This window comes from Notechis scutatus, chromosome 4, assembly GCF_049901735.1.
Source record: "Notechis scutatus isolate UNSWTSFEM ecotype Mainland chromosome 4, rNotScu1.2, whole genome shotgun sequence".
NCBI classification, from domain to species: domain Eukaryota; kingdom Metazoa; phylum Chordata; class Lepidosauria; order Squamata; family Elapidae; genus Notechis; species Notechis scutatus.
The window spans coordinates 8533693-8556630 of NC_142012.1; the positions used below are offsets into that span (position 1 = coordinate 8533693).

At 43.4% G+C, this 22938-nt stretch overlaps 1 protein-coding gene across 5 annotated transcripts in view; it reads right to left on the bottom strand.

Moving 5' to 3' along the window:
• SLC4A4 (solute carrier family 4 member 4) overlaps positions 1–22938 on the bottom strand; it is a 200505-nt gene that overhangs the window by 14812 nt on the left and 162755 nt on the right. For all 5 annotated transcript variants that reach the window (XM_087962725.1, XM_087962723.1, XM_087962727.1 and 2 more), the window contains 4 exons: positions 17894–18072; positions 16238–16310; positions 5907–5975; positions 2365–2538 (listed from right to left, as the gene is read on the bottom strand). In XM_087962725.1, coding sequence (XP_087818851.1) covers positions 2365–2538; positions 5907–5975; positions 16238–16310; positions 17894–18072 — 495 coding nt within the window. The remainder of the gene's footprint in view (positions 1–2364; positions 2539–5906; positions 5976–16237; positions 16311–17893; positions 18073–22938) is intronic.

A 22938-nucleotide genomic window follows, 5' to 3' on the forward strand; every position in this document is an offset into this window, starting at 1 on the left:
ATTCTCACTTAACGGCATTAATTTTGGGCTCAATTATGGTCGTACGTCGAAGGCTACCTGTACTTTATTTGCCACACCTGATCTAGCATGTGTTTACTTAATAACTGTGGCAAAAAAGGTCATAAACTCGATTGTGATTCACTTAAAAAACCCCTTATTTAGGAATAAAAATTTGTCAGAGTATATTCATGAACTGGAATAGAGCTTGATAACAAGGTCAGCCAATTAATAGGCATAGCAACTAAATCAGCCAATGAGAACAGTTTGGAAACTGAAACTAAAAGTGGCCTAGGTGTGAAGCTATATTAAGCTCTGCAACTCTGCAGCTATGTTGAAGCTCTGAGTCTGTCTATTGAAGATGACACTAACTTGCTTGCTTGTTGAAGACTGAAGCTCTGCTCTGAACTTGCAACATGTTTCCGTTTGAGTTTGCCCCAGGTTGGAGACATCTACAACTGGTTTGTAAAATCTGCTTATGTTTATAAAGATGTTAAATGAAGCCATCAGCCATCTGTGTTTATTTTTCTGGCGCTGAATTAACGCTGCAAAACCCTCAATAAAATTCTGTCCCAATTAGGATTGTAGGTTACGGACTACCTGTCTGAGAAAAAATAGCAACTGTGAGAAAGACCTTGGAGTCCTTAGTGGACGATCACTTGAATATGAGCCAGCTGCGTTTGGCAGCAGCCAAAAAAGCCAATACAATCCTTTGGTTGTATAAACAGAGGCACAGAATCAAAGCTATAGTACTGCTTTATAAAGCCTGGGTAAGGCCACACCTGCAATAATGTGTCCAGTTTTGGTCACCACATTACAGAAAAGATGTTGAGACCTTGTGGGGGAAAAAAGTGCAAAGAAGAGCAACTAGGATAATTAAAGGCCTTGAGACTAAAACAGATGAAGAACGGTTGTAGGATTTGGGCTTGGCTAGTTTACAGAAAAGTAGGGGGAGGGGATATGGTAGCAGTATTCCAGTATTTGAGAGACTACCACAAAGAAGAAGCGGTCAATTTATTTTCCGAAGCACCGGAGGGCAGGACAAGAAACAGTGGATGGAAAGTAATCAAGGAGAGAAGCAACCTGGAATTAAGAGGAAACTTCCTCACAGTGAGGACAATTCACCAGTGGAACTGCCTGCTGCAAGAAGTTGTGGGTGCTCCATCCATGGAGGTTTTTAAGAAGAGACTGGACAGCCACTTATCTGAAATGGTATAGGTTCTCCAGCTTGAGCAGAGGCTGGACTAGAAGACCTCCAAGGTACCTCCCAGCTCTGTTCTGATTCCGAAATTATCCTGAGTACATCCTCAAGACCCCTAACTAAAAAATACAAGTACGGGGACAGATCGATCTGTTTAAAACCACAACACCCGGTTCAAGACCCCTTATAAATCCCCTATTCGATGCTGATTTGTTCTCTGCTGCTAAACATCTCAACCTCACCTCCAAAGAGCCACAGCTTTGCTTCCCTTTTGCCGAGGGAGAAGAAAGAAAAACGCAGCAGGAATTGCTTAGGGGAGAGATTTCTGGGCCCAGCTTTTTGAAGAGTTTGTGACTTTGGAGAAAAGGCACCTGAGAACATGACTAGGAAAATGGAAGGCTAGTCTCCAGACAGGCAATGCATCCATAGCCGAAAACAGGAGACATAGAAGGGCACAAGACAGTGGTTATCAAAGCAAAATGATCAGCTGTGATTCTAGAAGATTTAGAACAATGTCGAAATTTACTTTATTTAGTTAAGAGTATGAAGGCCATTAAGGTTCAAGATAACGAAAATAGACAGTAAAGGGAAAGGTAATGGTTCCCCTCGCACATACGTGCTAGTCGTTTCCGGCTCTAGGGGGCAGTGCTCATCTCCATTACAAAGCCGAAGAGCCAGCGCTGTCCGAAGGCGTCTCCGTGGTCATGTGGCCGGCATGACTAAATGCCAAAGGTGCACGGAATGCTGTTACCTTCCCACCAAAGTGGCCCCTATTTTTCTACTTGCATGTTTATGTGCTTTCGAACTGCTAGGTTTGGCAGAAGCTGGGGCAAGTAATGGGAGCTCACTCCGTTAGGCGGCGGTAGGGATTCGAACCACTGAACTGCTGACCTTCCTGATCGACGAGCTCAGCGTCTTAGCCACTGAGCCACCGCGTCCCTTACGAAACCCATAAAAGAGAGGGCCACTGTAAACAAAATCTTGGAGACTGATTTTAGGCCTCAAACAAGCTTAGATTGTCCAGATTATCCTTAATGGGTTTTGATTCTAAAGTTTAAAGAAAATTACCAGTTCCTGTCAATATATTGGATAGGATAATGGTAAGACGCAACATCTGATAGTTCCAAAAGATGCACAAGAATATCGGTGTGAAAATTTCTACTTACCATGACAGGGAATATGATAGCAGCTACTGTAGACTTCAAGACCCAAAGGAGAGCCAAGCACAATGCTTGAAGGAAGGTGAAGAGGTGGACTCGGCGGAGGGGGACGTGTCGCAGGTAGATAAAGTCAGGCTGGTGCTTCAGGGGCATCAGGAGCAGCTTCAGACGATCCATGAACTGAGGTGGAGAAAGGAACATTCTCTAAGATGCCATCACGGTGCAGAAAGAGCAAGTGACAACTTTTAGCGGTAGAAGTCAAGTGTTCACCTTCCATATATTATCACAATCTCTCCCTCAAGTTATCAAGGAGAGGAGAAGAGGAGGGGAGGGGGAATGGAGGAGGGAGAGAGAGAGGAGAGAGAGAGGGAGGGGGAGAGGAGGGAGAGGGGAGAGAGAAGAGAGAGAGAGGGGAGAGAGAGAGAGGAGAGGGAGAGGAAAGGAGAGAGAGGAGAGGAGGAGAGAGAGAGAGGAGAGGGAGAGGGAGAAGAGGGAGAGAGAGAGAGGAGAGGGGGGAGGGAGAGAGGAGAGGGAGGAGGAGAGGGAGAAGGAGAGAGGAGAGAGGAGAGGGAGAAGAAGAGGGAGAGAGGAGAGAGAGAGAGGAGGAGAGGGGAGGGAGAGAGGAGAGGGAGAAGGAGAGGGAGAGCGGAAAGGAGAGGAGAGGGATATTACACAGCTTGATTTTTGGTTAATATTGATATCTGTGTTAATACCAGAGTTGTGTGATTCTACCTCGTGGGTTCCTTAGGAAAACATGAACCTGTGCAAAAACAACGGCTATGAAGTTTTTGAACATGCTCCTAATTCCATACTGAAAAACTCAAGAACTCTGTTCCCAGACTGTTTAAAGTCTCAATGTTCTTTAATATATCTATGGATTATGTTCTCTTCTTTCTTCTAAGAAGACCCTACTTTACCGATGCAGCAGAATATTCACGATGAGAAACCAGAATTATGGCATACATTTTCCAGAAGATCCACCTGGCTGTATCTTTGTTAGAACATTCTCATTCTGTTTTATTACTTACTAGACACTCTTGCCACTTTCTGGATATTCAAACACTGCATTAATTAAGGCAAGTATCACAATATAATATACAGCTATGTCTATATATCTGGCTGATCTTGACCTTGAAATACTAAACAGGTTTGATCTGCTCAAATGCAGCAAGTGAAAAATTGTGCCAAGTATGTGACCAACCACTCCTATAGTGTTGTCAAGAAAACCACAAAGATGTAGCCCTGAATTCACCAGGAAATGAACTTGATCTGAGAGAGAAAGTCCACACTAAATAGTTTATTATACTTTCTCATGCATTTGTTTCACAAGGAACATTGTGGGTATTCACTAAAAGAGCAGGGTGTGTTTCTTGCAAACCTTATCTAAAGCTACAGGTAAGGTTGATCATCTCCAGAGGGCAAACTTTGCATTCAATAAAATCTATTCCAATTTCTGCAGAGGGCAGGACTATCTTGCTTCTTAATATGTTTTTTAAAATATTCTTCACGGAAATAAATATGTAACAATGGTATAGGCAAGGGGGAAAACCCGGACCTGTATAAACACCATATGACTCCTTTCATGCTTTCTCCAGAAACTTGATAATCAATAATAAATGATCAAAAATCAACAAGGTGCTGATAAACTTCAAATAATCACAGGAGATTTAGCTGGGTATTTCTAGATTTGAGCTTCTGTATGCTGACTGGCATACAGATAGTAATCGCTTAATACCCACAATTGCAAAACAGAGGAGAGGAGAGGAAGTAAATGGATGGGGAAGGGGAAGAGAAGAGGAGGGAAAGAGGAGAGGAGAGGAAGTAAATGGATGGGGAAGGGGCAGGGGAAGAGGAGAGGAGAGGAGAGGAAGTAAATCAATGGGGAAAGGGAAGAGGAGAGAGGGGAAGGAAATAGATGGGGAAGGGGAAGAGAAGAGGAGGGAAAGAGGAGAGGAGAGGAAGTAAATGGGTGGGGAAGGGGAGGGAAAGAAGAGGAGAGGAAGTAAATGGGTGGGGAAAGGGATGGGGAAGAGGAGAGGAAGTAAATGGATGGGAAGGAAAGGGAAGAGAAGAGGATGGGGAGGAGAGAGAGGATGGAGAGGAGAGGAAGTAAATGGGTGGGGGGAAGATGGTGGGGAAGAGGAGAAGAGAGGAAGTAAATGGATGGGGAAAGGGAAGGAGAAGAGGAGAGGAAGGAAATAGATGGGGAAGGGGAAGAGAAGAGGAGAGGAAATAAATGGGTGGGGAAGGGAAAGAGGAGAGGAGGGGAGGGGAAATAAATGGGTGGGGAAGGGAAAGAGGAGAGGAGGGGAAGTAAAGGGATGGGGAAGGGGAAGAGGAGAAGAGGGGAAGAGAAGAGGAAGTAAATGGATGGGGAAAGGGAAGGAGAAGAGGAGAGGAAGGAAATAGATGGGGAAGGGGAAGAGAAGAGGGGAGGGGAAGGGAGGAGGAGAAGAGAAGAGGAAGTAAATGGATGGGGAAAGGGAAGAGAGAGAATTTCCCATGATCATGATGGATTCGCCTCATTTCCATAAGGGTCATTAAGCAAATTCCTCATGGTTAATTAGCAATTAGCAAGTGACTGCTCCTTGAGCTTTTATTGCCGGATTCTCCATTGACTCTGAATAGTTGGGAGCTATGAAGTGCACCAATGGCAGTCACATGGCTGTAGGACCATGCAATGATCCTAAATGCCTCTAGGTTGCAAAGCCCCCCAATCTTAAATCATTATGACTGTGGGAAGAATGAGATGGTTTTAAGCCAGTTTGGTCGAGTCCTTAAAGCGCAGGCTAGAAACCGGGAAATTGCTGACTTTTGGCTAGCAAGGTCAATGGGGAAGCCAGCGGGAAATCACAAATAGCAATCATACGAGGTTGCGCTTCACGACGGCATGGAATTCGCTTTAACCATGGCAATAGGGACTCCTGGGATTGTTGCCACTAAGCCATGTGGACATATGATGTCACTCTTTAGGGCCCTGTGTGTGTGTGTGTGTGTGTGTGTGTGTGATGAGTGTTGCAACTTAGCAACTAGTTAAATGTGCTTTTGTGGACAACGAATGGCCATTTCTAGGTTGTAGAACTAGGGTGTCAAACTCGATTTCACTGAGGGCCGCAACACGGTTGTGTTTGACCTCTGGAGGGGCGTGGCCAGGGGCCATGGCATCACTCGTGTCGGGGGTGCCTGTGGCGGCCCAAGGGCTCTGCCAGCAAAAACAGACTCCTGATCTCCGTCTTCACCTGCAACAGCCTCCTGCAAACCCTCTGCCGGCGAAAACAAGAGTTTGGGAGGACCACACGCGGCCCTCACGAGCTCCGTTTTCATTGGCAGAGGCACCGTGGGCCGCTCCTTCAATGTTTCCAGGGCAACCCCCGCAGGCCACATCGAAGCACCCTGTGGGCCGGATCCGACCCCTGGCCTTTGAGTTTGACACCCCTATTGTGAAAAACAGACAGTATGGACTAACGTTGACCCCTTTTCCAGCTTGGGCCTCCAGAATATCTACTGCACCTGTGAAAAAGAACTGGGCTGGGAAGGTCGACACTTACCTGGACTCCATTGAGAGATGCAACACCCATGTAGAGGAACACACCATACAGGACAGGCATGGGAATAAACTAAGCAGAGAAATCGAAGGAAAAAACTGGAGTAAAACAAATGTAAAGCTTTAATAACAGAGCAATACATAAGCTTCAAATTTCCTACACATGCTTCCTAGGTGTCTGATTGTTTTTAAAGTAAAATATTTTATTGAAAAATGATTTTGAAACAAAGGCCACAGACCGTAAATGAACAGAGATACGGTTATGACCACAACTGAGCTCGTTTGTTTTTTTCGTTGCGAGACAGTTATTAAGTGAAGCATGTTCCATTTTACAACCTTTTTGCCATGGCTGTTGAGAGGATTAGTACAGTTGTTAAGTGAATCAAACGATCAATTAAACAAAACCGGCTTCTCCTATTGATTTTTTTCTTGCCAGAAGCTCCCTAGGAAGGTTGCAAATAATTCCAGAACCCTGGGATGTTGCAATCATCCTAAATACATGCCAGTTGGCAAGCACCTAAAGTTTGATCAATCCACCATGGGGAGGTTGCAATGGTCATAAGTGTGAGAATTGGACATAAGTCGCTTTTTTCAGTGCCACTGTACATTTGAATGGTCATTTAATCATCATCTTCCTTTTAATGATCCCATAATTCTTTACTGTATGGAGTCTGGGCAACTGAATGGAGCTGAATATTTACTGGCCGGATGCCCTTCCTATTGCCAATGTGGAGTCTGGTTCAGCAGATTTATTCTCATTGTGCCCAGAGAGAGAAATATCTGCCTCTACCTCCTGATTGTGAGGCAAGACTTCCATCTCTAAGCCACCACACCACTCTTTGAATTGTCATTTAATGAATGTATAGAATCATAAATTGCCAAGGGGAAAAAAATAAACACATAAAGCGCGCCATTCAAGATGCAGGTAATCAACACAATTTTATCATCTTATATGACATGCAAAGCTTGTCTACTGTTTTCACAAATTTGTTCCATGACAGCGTTTAAAAAAGACAGAACCTTCCCATCTTTCATAGAACATGACATCTGCACATCAACATTCCTCGCCAAAAATGTTGCGCCATTCTAATCTTTAGAGCACAAACTGTATTTGCAACGAAGTACACGTTTTATGGGATCGATGTTTCTGGTTACAAAGTGCTTTATGCTAGACTTAAACTTTCACAAGTCACAGACAAAAAGTAAATTTAAATAAGATATCTTTCCTAGTGGTGTTTTCCCCCCACTTAGCACAAGATTACTAAATCATATTTAAATTTGTGTCATATAATAAAAACTCAGACAAGTAGTTTGGATATTCCCAACTACTATCTGATATCTGTTATCCTCAAGCAGCAAATGTTATTTACAAAATTTGTAATATTTTTAGATGCTAGATGATGGAGAGCAGAATTCAAAGACAGAACCTACTGGAAAACATTGAGCAGAAAGACCGATTTAGGAACAGAACATTTATTTTATTTATTAAATTAAATATGTTCGCCGCCCACCCGCTGCCATTTGTCCGTCCATGAAGGTAACACTGTGTTTGATATTCTTGCTAATAATATATTGACAATCTTTACATTCAAAAATCTATTCGTATTTGGTAACTTGATTGCTATAGATTTGATGATCGGCAATGAACGACAGAACTCCATTTGAAAAGGAGGAAGGTGCGTTGAATATGTTCACTGCCTGGAGTTATTTATAAAAATAATAAAAGCAGGATATAGATATATAAAATAAAACCCTCCAAAGCACTATTAATAGAACAGTCCTACGTCGAGAACTTATAGAGTGTTTGACCTATGAATATGCATATATGAACAAGTTCCCTTCAGAAGGTGATAACTACAATTCCCTCAGTCAAGAGTGGCAATTATTTCTCTCAAATTATCTAGGAATCAACAAATTGCCTTATTAAAGAAGATCAGGGGTGGAATTCTACTGGTTCGGACTGGTTCAGCCGAACCGGTTGTTCTGGAGATCATTTGGCCCTGCCCATCCTCCCCTGGCTCTTCCCTGTGCTTTTATTTCCTTGTTTTGGAGCATAGCTGATTCGCGCGGCAGAACGGTTTTACCGCGCCTCAGCTGATGTACTCACCGGGACTGCAATAGAAGGTATTATAGCTGAAAATTGGCATTTTTAAAGGGTGGGCCTGTGCGCGATCAGTGAGCATCAGTGAACATATTCAACATACTCCTCCTTTTCAAATGGAGTTCAGTCGTTCATTGCCAATCATCAAACCGGTTGTTACACCGGTTGAATCGCACCACTGAAGTTCTATCTCCATGATGGTGAACCTATGGCATGCGTGCCGGAAATGGCATGCAGAGCCATTTCTGCCGGCACGCGAGCCGTTGCCTGGAACAGATGCACTGAACATGCGCGCGCCTCCCGACAGCCAGCTGATTGTTGGGTATCTGCCGCGGATGCGCAGAGGGTGGTGCGTGCACGTGAGACATGCATGCATGCGCAGAGGTGTATGGCACAAGGGGGTTGTGTGCACATGCGCAGAGATGCACGGTGCACACGGGGTCACGCACGCATACGCAGAGGCACGCGGTGCGCACGGGAGGTCGTATGGGCATGCGCAGGGGGCGGGGGAGGTCGCACGCATTATGGGTGTAGGCACACATGTGTGCGTGCGCACAGACTTTCGGCATGTGACAACGAAAAGGTTAACCATCACTGATCTATCTCAATATTTTCAACAGCATTCTTATACAGATAGTCCTCGTCTTATCACAGTTTTGTTTCAAAGCTGAAATGCCACTGGAAAAAAGTGACTTACGACCACTTTTCACACTTACAACCATTGTAGCATCCCCCCCCCCAGGGTCACGTGATCAAAATCCAGACACTCGGCGACTGGCACATATTTATGACCTGGGGGTCACGTGATCCTCTTTTACGACCTTCCAACGAGCAAAGCCAACGGGGAAGCCAGATTCACTTAACAACCGTGTGACTAACAACTGAAGTGATTCACTTAACAACTGCTGCAAGGAAGGTCGTAAAATGAGGGGAAATTCCCCTAATAACTGTTTTGCTTAGCAACAGAAACGTTGCGCTCAATTGTGGTTGTAAGTCGAGGGCTATCGGTACATGCTGCTGATTTCCAGATGAGCCGGAACTACGACTCCCAGAATTCCCTCTGGCTGAGAGCCATCCACAGCGTCTGGTGAGGTCTGGGCTCATGCAAGACAGAGATTTAAAAGCAAAACGTGATGTGGAGCACAGGTGGGTGCACACCTAATTGGCTGCCCTCCTCAAATGTTGCAATTATCCTGGGAAAATGATATTTAGGATGTTTCCAACATATGCCACATGACTGCGCTTGCGATGAATAAATCAATTTTGCCACTTCTGACGCATCTCTGCCCACCCTTATTTGGGAAGGTTGGACTGGCACAAACCTCTTCTAGTCCTATCTGGAAAAGGTAATGATTGAACCCATGACCTTTGCATACAAAGCAAGTACTGTAGCCTGCTTTAAATGTTTGGCAGCAGCAAAGGTTCGAACCGGGGCAAGCAATTAAAAAAAAAAAAAAAAAGAAATAACCAGGAAAAATCAGAAAGAGAAATGAGGCATTGCACAAGGTTTTTATAACCCAAAAGCCAAAATCAGCAGGAACATAAAAGATCAGGAAACAAACTTTCTCTATCTTCTGAATAACAGCTGAAAGTAAAAGGAAAATGAGATTCCCCCGCCCCCAGATAATTTACAGTGAATATTCTTGAAATCCATTTTTTACTTGGAAAGAAGGAAGAGATAAGGGATGAAACATCATTTCTTTTTGAACCTGGCATTTGAAAAAAATAGTTTTTCCTACCCCAAAAGATCTGTCTCCTGGCTTTTCGGAGTCCCCATCAGAGGTGGCATTCTGCAGGTTCTGACCAGTTCTGGAGAACCGGGAGCAGAAATATTGAGTAGTTTGGAGAACCCGCAAGTCCCACCTCTGACTGGCTCCGTCCCCATCTCTTCTCTGCCTCCCATTGAGTCCCAGCTGATCGGCTGGGTCTTCTTTGGTTGCCCTGCACAGGAGAAGGGAGCTGGAAAGCAGGTTAGTGGGTTGGGGAGGGAAGGCAGATTTTACAGTAACCTTCCCCTGCCACGCCCACCAAGCCACATCTACAGAACTGGTAGTAAAAAAAATAAATTAATCCCACCACTGGTCCCCATTTTTGTGAACCTTATACAATCAGGTGTGGGACAGGGGGAACAAGGTTGTGTTCCCTCTTAACTAATCTCGGGGTTTTGTGATGAGTTTGGTGTAAACTGGTAAGGCACCAGGCTAGAAATCGGGAAATTGTGAGTTCTAGATTTCTAGTCCTACCTTATGTATGAAAAGTGGCTGGGTAACTTTGGACCAATGACCAGGAGGATTGCAAGTTCTAATCCCACTTTAGGCATGAAAGCCAGCTAGGTGACTTAGGGCCAATCACCAGGAGATTGTGAGTTCTACTCCTACCTTAGGCATGAAAACCAGCTAGGTGATTTGGGCCAATCACCAGGACTGTGAGTTCTAGTCCCACCTTAGGCATGAAAACCAGCCAAGTGACTTTGGGCCAATCACCAGGAAACTGGGAATTCTGGTCCCACCTTAGGTGTGAAAGCCAGCTAACGTTGGACCAATCACCAGGAGGCTGTGAGTTTTGGACCTGCCTTAGGTATGACAACTGGTTTGATAACTTTGGACCAGATACTCTCACTCAACCTAACCCATTTCACAGGGTTCCTATTGTGGGGGAAATAGGGGGGAAGAAAGGGGATTTAAAAACATGTTCGTCTCCTTCAGTTCAGCCAGCTCCAAAGCAAGCTCCGAACTGATAGGAATTTTTTTTTTGAAACACACCACTGTGTAAATCATGGTTGTGCCAACCTCAGATTGGACCAAGTTATCAGTCACTTGACATAATATGGTTAGATAGGAATCTTCGTTGCAAACTACAATGGAGACATGCTGAATAGTTGTCAGCATGAAGTTCTTTCTATCACACATGGGGTTTAAACACAGAGGTGGTATTCAGCCGGTTCGGACCGGTTTGGGCATACCGGTAGCGGAAATTTTGACTAGTTCGGAGCACCGGCAAATACCACCTCTGGCTGGCCCCACCCACCCACCCCTACCCTTTCCTGTCCTATTCCCTTGGTTTTTAGCTGATTTGTGCGCCAGACTGGATTTGAGTGCTGTGCGTGCGCACGAAGCATACTCCCCATGGGTTTTCCGGTAGGAAAAAAATTTGGAAGGCCACCACTGTTCTGATCCAAGCCTCGTTCAAATCAAATAAACACAAAGCATATATAAAAGCAAAGCTTTTTAATGCGTTTCTGTGAATTCTGTTCATTCATAGCAAAGAGTCATTAAAATTAATTGTCCCAGATGAGAGCAAGCCCTTTCAAGGTTGTGAAAGGCTGCCAAGGATACAAGATTAACTGCAGAGAAATATTCCAAACCAAAAATCCTTCAAACACGAACCAGAACAGACAAGACTTCCACAAGAACTTGGAGTTGAATGAACTTCTTTGCTTCCTGCAAAGAAGCCAACCCCAAAGGCTAGCTTTTATCCCTAAAAGGAGCCATCACCTTGCAACCTTACTCCCGAGTCCCCCATGCTGCTTCAGCTGCTCTTTCCTTCAAGCAGCCCTGCACACATGCACACTGAACACAGGCGCCCCGAGGTCCTCTTCGTCACTGCTGCCAGACTCTACAAGCTCTGAAGGCAGCACCCCGATAGTCCTGGCTCCATCCCTGCATCACATGCAGGCCCCTCATCAGAGTCCTCGCTCTCCGAGACCTCAGCCATCTGCACCTGCTGCTGGCAAACCAGAACAACCCATTGCTCCTACTTGTCATGTTGTCCAGTAACATTTATCCTCACGAACTTGCAACCTATAATCTGCCTTGATTATAGGCACAAGCCAAACAATTCTAGGTTTAGTTGTCCTGAGGATGGGTATGGTTTTTCAAAATTCAAACCATCCAGCTATGTATCGGGCTCTTAGAAATCCTTCCCACGCCCTATGTAAATCAGGACAGAACTTCCCCCATAGGATGGTGAATCAGAAGGATGATGAATTTAACGAATCCTTAGTATGAATCTACAGTTCATCCCTTCTCTGATTCATAAATTATGTGCACTGATTTACTCATTTATACAAATAAAAGTCCACGACTCATACAACCGTCATCTAAATTCTGTCATCTAAATTCTTTACCTATCAGGTGCAACACGTAAAGTTCCAATTACACTGATTTATATGCGTGGTTATGCATAAGAATCTTATCAACTAATGGTTAGCAACGGCTTGGACTTAGATAAGGGTCAACAGAATTAATGAGGTTGGATTTGCAGCTACGTACGGATTCTAGGCTAATCCCTCTTTTGTCTCCATCCCAGGTTCTACCATTTCTTTCCTGTATCACCACATAGTTCCCACATAGTTACATAGGGGAACCCACATTATTGTCTAACCAACAATTCCTAGATGACTTGCTCCGGCTGCCATTTTTTTAAAATTTGGCAATTCCTTTCACTTCAAAAGGATAATTATAGATCGGGGGGTGCCATATTTGCATAGGGGCTTGCCTTTTGGAATCTGGATAGCTCTTAACTTAGGAGACACATCTGGAATATCGATTCTGGTTTTCCGACCCTAAACCAGCAGTGGTCATAGGAGGCATCTGTATCTTCATTTTGTGTAGCAAAATAGCGTGTCTGTTTCTCTGGGTTCGTGTGAGTCAAATCAGGGTGGGTGGGTATGTTGCCTGTACGTGCGATCCGGGTGGATTTGTGCATGCAAGTGTATTTGTGCTCTCTCCTCACTTTGCATCTGTGCGTGTTTTTAATGTGTGGACTTTGGGAAGTACAGGGAAAGTAGCATAGAGTACTTTTGAGAAGATACTATGGTGGCAATGAGGAACACCGTTGTTATTTTGAGGAGTTTAGTGGCATATTTTGATTTCATATTAAGAAAAGTCTAGACCAGGGGTGTCAAACACGAGGCCGGAGGGCCGGATCTGGCTTGCAGGGTGCTTAGATCTGGCCCGTGAGGTTGCCCTGGAAACAGCCAAGGACTGGCTCACAGTGCCTCTGTGTCAAGAGTCTATTCATGAACTGGAATAGAGCTTAGTAAACAAGGTCAGTCAATGAGAGCTGAGTTGAGGGCTGAAACCTAAACAGAGACTCTGGGCGTGGTTTATCTCTGTTCTGTGTTCAGCTCTAAAGTGAAAGAGAAACTAACTTGCTTGCTTGTCTGCTGAAGTTGAGTTGCTTGCTGAAAACTAGAGCTCCGCTCTGAACCTGTAATAGGTCTGCTTCTGTTTGAGTTTGCTCCATGTTGGAGAAATCTACAACTGGTATTGTAAAAATTACTGATGTTATATTTGTAAAGAAGTTACATGAAGCCTCAGCCATCTGTGTTTACTTTTCTGGAGCTGAATTTACACTGCAAAACTCTGAACACGCTGCCAGCAAAAATGGAGTTTGGGAAGGCCACACGTGCAGCCCTCCCGAGCTCCGTTTTATTTATTTATTTATTTTATTTGGTTTGTCAATTGCTTACAAGATAATCGGTATAAATAAAAACATAGTTATGAATACATGGATAAATATAAGAACAATAAAAGTTTTCAGCTGCGACAGCCTCCTGCAACACTCTGCCAGCAAAAACGGAGCTCGGGAGGACCACAAACGTTTGGGCCACCACAAGCCCCCCCCCTCCGACATGAGTGACATCGAGCTGGCCACGTCCACGTTGGCCAAGCCCTCCTGGGCCCCCCCAGGTCAAACACAACCCTGGTACGGCCCTCAATGAAATTGAGTTTGATACTCCTGGTCTAGATTTTTAGCGCTCATTTTTAGCTAGCGTGTTTGGTTTTATATACTTTTTTGTTTACTAAATAAAGAAGGTAGTGAGAGGATCTTCATACAGCTTCAAAGCTTTTTCTGCAGTGAAAAACTCACATTTTCATTCCCATCCCAGAGTGATGTGCCAGTCAGTCAATGTCTTTGCAGTTTCCTGACTAGAACAGGGCCATGAAGTCATGGAGCCAGGTTTTAATTTAAAAAAAAACAACCACATTGGGGTTGTGTTGTTTGTTGTGAGTTTCTGCACAGAACCTAGTACTAGATTCTGTGGGCTCTGCCCCACCCCTTGGTGCTTCTCTGCTGTCCTTATTATGGGGTTCCCAATAGCCTAGAAGAGATTTGGACATTATCTTGGTTGGTATGTCTGCCTTTTATGTTATGCTTTAACTCAGGGGTGTCCAACCTTGGCAACTTTAAGACTTGTGGACTTCAACTCCCAGAGTTCCTCAGCCAGCTTTGGGAGCCAGCTTTGGGAGTTGAAGTCCACAAGTCTTAAAATTGCCAAGGTTGGACACCCCTGCTTTAACTCTTTGTCTGCTTGAGCTAATAATAAAGCTTAAAGCCCCATTAATCAGTGCTTTGTTTATTGTCTCTGGATCCAAAAGAACCGATCGTCTGGGACCCTGAACACCCAATCCTTGGCAAAACAGATACCTTCCAGCACACTCTACAATAGGCGTGCCCAACCATGCCAATTTTAAGACCTGTGAACTTCAACTCCCAGGACACCTCTGCCAGTGTGCCTGGCTGAGGATTTCTGGGAGTTGAAGTCCACAGGCCTTAAACTTCCCGAGGTTCAACGCCCCTGCTCTACAATCTAAGGGAATCGCTTCGATGCAGAATTGTTCCAAGCTATGTTTGTGTCTAATGCAGACACTTCTGCACAACAGTAATTATGCAATCCTAACCAGTCTGTTAATAAACAACAAAGGAGCTGTTGAAGCACCAGAAAGAGATGTTTTTTTTTTAAGTAACAAGGAAATGAGCAATATCCTAATTGTACTCTCTCTGGTTTTTCATGCTCAGCAGGGGGGAAAAAAACCACATTAAGATGATGGATCTGTTTGTTTACAACTGCAACATATCCCTTGGAGTTTGCTATGATCCGCTGCAGTTCTGAAGGCAGTTCCATACATTGATTTCAAGATTCAGGATGCTATTCTTCCTCTAGAAATTATACAAACCAGAACTAACATGGCTACTGTACAAATTAATCTATGGACGGTCCTGCTAAGCAATTAGTTTCAACCATGGGGCACAGCTGCATCTTCAGAAATACGGACATGCCACCAAATCTTAACACTTTACAATAGGGGCATCAAACTCAAGGCCCATAGGCCAGATACAGCCCATGGGTTGCTTAGATCTGGCCCATGGAACCACCCTGGAAACAACAAAGGACCTCCCCACAGTGCCTATGCCGGTGAAAACGGTGCTCGGGAGGGCTGCACGTGACCCTCCAGGGCTCCATTTTAATCTGCTGACGGCCTTCTGGAGCCCATTTTGGCTGGCAGAGGGCTGCAGGAGGCCGTCGTAGCCAAGAATGGAGCCCATGTGGGCCGCGCAAAGCCTGCCCAAGCTCTGTTTTCACTGGCAGAGGGTTCCCTTTATATATCCCTTTATGTATGTATGTATGTATGTATAATCCTTTTTTGAAATTCCTAGCTAAATTCCCCACTCTAACACTCTTTCAGAAGGCACTGAAGACCTGGTTTTGCCAGCAGGCCTGGGGAACCCAGAGCGGGATGGAGCCCATCAAATGGCCAATGTGATCTGCTGTCGTCGGAGTCGGGGGGAGGGGTGGGAGTTGGGTTTTTTTTCCCCCCAAATTTTGTTCTATTGTACTTTATCAATTTATTTTTTGTTAGATTCTTTTGGTTAGTTTTTATTGTTTTTTATTTTTATTATTATTATTTTTGTTTTAAATATGGTTTTACATTGTGTAAGCCGCCTCGAGTCGCCATAGGTGAATAGGCGGCAATATAAATAAAATAAAATAAAATAATAAAATAAAATAAAATAATAAAATAAAATAAAATAAAATAAAATAATAAAATAAAATAAAATAAAATAAAATAAAATAAAATAAAATAAAATAAAATAAAATAAAATAAAATAAAATAAAATAAAATAAAATAAAATAAAATAAAATAAAATAAAATAAAATAAAATAAAATAAAATAATAAAATAAAATAAAATAAATAAAAAAATAAAATAATAAAATAAAATAATAAAATAAAATAAAATAAAATAAAATAAAATAAAATAAAATAAAATAATAAAATAAAATAAAATAAAATAAAATAAAATAAAATAAATAAAATAAAATAAAATAAAATAAAATAATAAAATAAAATAAAATAAAATAAAATAAAATAAATAAAATAAGGGCTTATTGTTTCAGAATTCTAAGAAGGATGAGGAAGAGATAAGCAAACTAAAAAAGTATATTTACCTTCAAGATGGGTGCCATGAACACCGAAATGCCTGTCAGAAGGAATACGATACATCCAGTCACTCTCTGCTCCCTGAAATCAAACCCAGGAATAATATAACCGACTCTTATTTGAAGGACATTTTACTAAACAAATTGTTGGAAGTTGAGGACTACCTGTATACATGACTTGAGGTTACAATATCTCCAAGGTTCCAGGAAGAAAAGAAGATAGATAGCCACTATCTCCTGCCACTGATTTGTCTGCCACCAGACTTTTGTCAAAGCACTCAGAACCACTTGTGAATAGTCTCAAGCAGAAGCTTTATTGCTGGTTGCCTATGTTACAAGAATCCCACCAATGGACTATAAATCAATAATCTACTACTCTACCAAGGAACCAACAACAACACTCCCACCAATACTGACAGAGCAAGACAATAGTATATAAAAATAAGAGCAAACCCCATTCTCTTCTAGCACTGATGATGTTACCTACTTTGGTAATGAAACGTATTACAAGAAACCCTCACCCCAGCTCAGAGTACAAAGGACCCCATAGTCATCGTCCTCCTCCTCCTTTCCATAAACATCATTCCCTTCTAGCGCTAATGATGTTATCTAGTTTGGTAATGAAATGTCTTAAAGAAAAATCCCAAGCTGTGAGAGCACCAAGGACCCACAGTCCTCCTCCTCCTCCTCCTCCTCCTCTCCACAAACATCACTCCCTTCTAGCACTCATGATGTTACCTAGTTTGGTAATGAAATGTTTGACAAGAAACCACCATCCCAGCTCAGAGAGCACTAAGGACCTCATAGTCCTCCTCCTCTTCCTCTTCCTCTCCATAAACACCACTCCTTTCTAACACTGATGATGTTACTTAGTTTGGTAATAGAAGGTCTTGCAAGAAAACCACCCAGCTCAGAGACCACCAAGGACCCCACAGTCCTTCTCTTCCTCCTCTTCTTCTCCATAAACATTACTCCCTTCTACCACTGATGATGTTGCCTAGTTTGGTAATGAAATGACTTGCAATAAAACCCCAAGCTCAAACAGCACCAAACACCCCACAGTCGTCCTCCTCCTCTTCCTCCTCTTCCTCTCCACAAATATCACTCCCTTCTATCACTGATGATGTTACCTAGAATGGTAATGAAACGTCTCTCAAGAAAACCCCCCAAGTTCAGGGAGCACCAAGGACCCCACAATCTACTCTAGGCTGTCTAAGTCGGGGGTCTCCAACCTTGGCAACTTTTAAGACTTGTGGACTTCAATTCCCAGAATTCCACAGCCAGCTTTGCTAGGAGTTGAAGTCCACAAGTCTTAAAAGTTGCCACGGTTGGAGACCCCTGCGTCTATGTCTAAGACTCATAGCTCTAAGCTATGTTTGCTCCAACAGTTATGGGGAAAATACAGTTTCTCTCCTGTGAAGAATTTGTTTATTTATTTATTTATTTATTTGGTTTGTCAATTGCTTACCAAGATAATAGGTGTAAGTAAAAACATGGTTATGAGTACATAGATACATATAAGAAAAATAAAAGAAGCAATAGGACAGGGACGGTAGGCACGTTGGTGCGCTTATGCACGCCCCCTACAGACCTTACAGAATGCCCTGCTAGGCAGCTTCCTGGAATACTTAGTATTCAATCTCTCTTCCCACCAGATCAGCATACCTAACTCCCAGAAACTTGGGTTGTTCGCCAGGTGCCGAGGTCTCTGTTTCCATCTTCAAACTGTCAATGTGAGCGATGGAAATCACAGTAGCAGCAACATACCAAGGCAGACCCATGAAGGAACAGATGATCATCAACACAGCCACCCAGAATAGATCCAGGTGATATCCAGCACCTTTCTGCAAAGGTAAGAAGGGAAAAAGAAAGAGGACAGTTAATGTTAAGTGTGAAGTCTTTGCTGTGAGGATGTCAGCCTAGAGCTGAGATACTGGCTTTGAACAGTACTCTAAACTAGGATAAAATCTGATTAGGTACTTTGAGGTTCAGCACGTCATGAGATTCCAGATGTTACCTGAACTTGTTGTATGTCATATAATTGCCAGGGTTCTAGCAATGGCCCTAATTAAATCATGAGCCTCAAGCCAAGCTTCAAAAGAATCCAAAAGATTTATTAGGAGCAACGGGTCAGCATTGACCCATATGAAGCCAACTCTGCCACACGTAATTCACGGTCACCTGTGACCCTGTTTCACCCCTCAGATTCTCCAACGAAGCAAGTTCACGAGCTGGGTGTCATCAATCACATTCTCCAATGAAGGATTTTCAGGGGCAGAAGATCCGGTAGCCTAGGCTACAATCTTTGTAAGATATGAACAGAGTTGGAGGGCACCTTGGAGATCTTCTAGCCCAACCCCCTGAGCAAGCAAGAAAACCCCTATACCACTTCAGGACAAAAAGCTGTCCAGTCTCTTCTTAAAAACCCTCCAGTGTTGGAGCATTCACAACTTCTGGAGGCAAATTGTTCCAATTGTTTAATTGTTCTGTCAGAAAATTTCTCCCGAATTGTAAGTTTGTTCACTCCTTGATTAGTTTCTACATTAATGAACATAAACTTAGATACAGAGTGGCTCTAGCTATAATGTAAGAAAATGAATCGAAGTCATTGCTTTTTAAATTTGTTTTATTTAGCGTATGGCATCAACAGAGGTCATGCAATCACTGATATACACATTTAGTTTAAATAAAGCGTCAGCAAATCAGCGTTTCTATTGACTGATCAGTAGAGTAGAGTAGAGTAGAGTAGAGTAGAGTAGAGTAGAGTAGAGTAGAGTAGAGTAGAGTAGGAATAGAGTAGAGTAGAGTAGAGTAGAGTAGAGTAGAGTAGAGTAGAGTAGAGTAGAGTAGAGTAGAACAGAGCCTACAGAGTTGCCCCTGCATGGCCCCATGGGAGTCTGACAACCAATCAGAATACAAGCCCAAATTCAAATCCCAACAGAGGGCATAAAACCCAGGCACTCTCGGCATCTCTTCACTTTTCACTCAAGAGCACCAAAGCATGTGATCCTGTCCACCATTAAACCATCTTTCCAAACAGCCTCCATGTTTCCAGTGTCTTTCTTCCCCACTTGGAACTGAACCCAGAAGGATAATTCTTCCAACAGTTCTAGGTTGCTTCTCTCTCTGATTAGTTTTCATCCATTGTTTCTTGTCCATTTACTGCCCTCTTATCAAGTATTTAGGCATTGCGGGCTTGGCAGCCCAAGGAAACAACAGCCAACAATTTAACAGCTGGTCATCAACACCACCAATCAACAACTAGAAAACCACCCACACAACCAGGCACCATATAAATACCCCACACAGAACAGCCTAAAGCACAAACGCTGCTAGAGAGAAGTTCCCTGAGGATGGGATCCGGCACGAGTCCAAAAACTTGGAAGACTAAAACGCTGGTCCCAACAACCAACCCAGATTGGATCCTGCAGTATAAAAGGAGCTATTCAGGTGGTTCTAATCTCAACATTGCTCCCACAGCAAATGTGATGACCTGGGGCGTGGCACAAAGGCAACACAGACAGATAATCAATAAGAGTCCCTTTATTATCTCCAACTTTGCCCCCCAGTGCCCAGGTTACCTTCTGGCGGGAGAAAAACTTTCCCAGGAACAGCCTTAGATTGCAGAAAATTAAGCCCAAACAAGCCAAACTGAAGTAATTAATTTGGCAGGGCAGGAGCAAGAATTTCAGACTTGAAGGCATGGCAAAACTCACAGGGTTGGGAAGACGCCAGAAACACCGATAAGCAAAGACAACACAGGATAAAGTCACGTTTGCTCCCAACAACGTGCCACATGCAGCCTGCCTTTCTAATAAACTGTCTTCCCAGCTCTGACCAGCCAGACTGTGCCCTTCCTCAGTCTCCTCCACAGCCAACGGAGCCACACTCCCATTCCCTGTTGGGCTTCCTCCCCGGATTCAGACTCTGACAGGGGCATGATAACAAGTGAGCTGAGAGATACTAAGGGAGAAAACTTTACAACAAGAACCACCAAATAAACACCTTTTTAATCCTACACAAAGTGGCCTTATGCATCCGAAACGTGTGAAAGAAAATAAGATATGGTGAGTTAGGACATTTAAGGTGTTAAGTTTCTCTTCAGCCATTAGGATACAGAGGCAAATTAAATGAAATTCAGAATTCATCTGCAAATGACAGAGTTATCCACCGAGATAAATATAGCTTTTGGAAAGTAAAGCAGAGCAGACACTCTGCAAACCTTGAAAAGAAGTTAATTAGCACCAAGATTTGCATCTTGTTCTTGTCCTCCCCCCCACCCCCACCCCACTCAGTGTAAGTAAATTTAATAGAGTTGTCATTTTGTTCTCACATTCTGTGCTGTATTTCTGCCTTGCATGCAGCTTAAAAGAAAAATAACACCTTTCTTGCCAGTGTTTTCAAGTAAGGGGCAAAGAATAAAGATTCAAACTAGTGAAGATCACAGTACAAAAAGAATGGATCAAAGGACTTTGGAAATATGCAGAACTTGGAGAAGTACAGAAAATAAAGAAACATATTGTTAGGGGAAATACTATTGAACTTCATGCATTTTGTATTTTGAGTATTAACAGCTGTAGGGAGGCCATTAAGATAATTGAAAACAGATTCAAAGGAGAACATTGCTTTCCACTGAAAATATATACTTATTTTACTCATCTGTCATCTCTATCCAAAACCTTCAAACATAATAATTAAAAAAATTAGCGCAACCTTTTCACTGCTTCCAATGTTGTAAAAGAGAGTCTTTAAACAGTATCTGTCCGATAGGTACCCATTATCAACAGCAGTGTGGCGTTCGGAAAAGACTGAGCTGAAGTCTTCACTCCGGTCCGTGTTTCCAGCGGGAACATGGACCGTTCTTATTGGCTGATGCCGTTTGACAGCCGGCTATAAAAGGGAGCTGTCAAATGGCATCAGCTGTTGTCCGCCAGCTGGCTGCCTTGTTAGCGCAGCAGCCGCGGCAAACCTTTATTGTTACAATAAAGTAAAAGCTGAAGTTCGCTCCGTGTTCGCCTCAGGTTATTCCGCCACTCTACAACACTGGCGACGAGGGCGGGATACATATAAGAGGCAACTGGGCAAAGTATCGCTAAGCGAAGTCACTACAAAAAAGAGCCGAAGTCACTACCGAGCAGAATGTCACTTTAAGAGCTTACTGTCACTATTCGCGAGCGCGAATTTCAACTTTCCTCGGAAGATCCGGCACCGCTGAGTTGAGATGACTTCGAACCCTGCATTCCCGCCTTTCAGACCGACAGCAGAAACATGGGAATCCTGCAGAAACTGATTTGACTGTTTCCTAGATGCCATAGACCTCGCTGACATTTCCGACCATAGGAAAAAGTCCTACTTTTTAAGTTTTTGCGGAGCCACAGTGTTTGACACTGCTACGGCATTATTGGCTCCACGTTCAATTAAGACTGTTCCATGGGAAGAATTGCAGGAAATTCTTTCCAACCATTATTCCCCTAAGCCCATCCCGAATTGCCAGGCGTCATGCTTTTAGGAGACAGATTCAGACTGAGGGAGAGACTATTAGTGGGTACATGGCTGCCCTACGAACAGCTGCCTTGCATTTTGGGTTTAGAGACTATCTGGAAGACATGTTATTAGACCGACTAGTTTGTGGAGTCAGGGATTTAAGGCTACAAAAGCGTCTATTGGCTAAAGGAGATTTAACCCTTAAATTAGCAATTGAAGAGTCTCAAGCTGCTGAACTATCAGCACTTTCAGCAGCAGAAATTCAGGGAAATCCAATTAGCCAGAGCAGCTCAGCCATCCATTATGATGAAGCCTCCACAGAAGAAGGCTATGAAGAGGCTAATGATGTAAATCGCCTCAGGCAGCAAAAAACCAGTCAAAGGGAAAACAGGTCAAACCCCAATCTACCTCCACGGCCTCAGCCCAATAGTCTAAGCTGTGGGGGAAGCCACCTCAGGGCATCCTGCAAGTTCAGGAATGCCATTTGTCTAAAATGCCAGAGGAAGGGTCATTTAGCCAGGATCTGTCAAGCAGGAAAGACTTTCGCCCAAAAGCCTCAGACAACCCAACATTTCCAAAAACAAGATGAAGACTGTTTTACCTGCTATCAAGCCAAGCTGACTAACAAAGGCTCTAACAAAATCAGTGTTTGCAGGATGGAGGTTGACACAGGCTCAGCACTGTCCATCATCTCATGGAGCACCTTGAAACAACTACTTCCCAGAATGGCTAAGAAGAAGCTTCACGGCTGCCAGTTAACCCTACATGACTACCAAGGCAGAACCATCCCAGTCATCGGAAAAGGCAAGTTTTTTGTTCAATTTCAAAATTTTAAAGGTCACTTGCCTTTAGTGGTAGTGGATGGTGCCCTCCCTAGCCTTTTGGGGTTAGACTGGTTCCCTGCAGAATACACTCTATTACAAATGCTGAAGTGGACACCTTGTTTAATGACTATGCTGATGTGTTCAGCGAGGGGCTGGGCCGTTATTCAGGAACCCCAATATCTTTCAACTTGGACCCTCAGGCAGTACCAATCCGTTTAAAGCCTCGAAGGTTACCTTTTGCAATCCGCCCCAAATTATACATGGAGCTTGACAAATTAATTAAACAGGGTGTATTAGAGCCTGTGGACTTCACAAAATGGGAAACCCCAATAGTGACACCCCTGAAGAAAGATGGTAGCATAAGAATCTGCGCAGATTACAAGGTGTCATTGAATAAATATT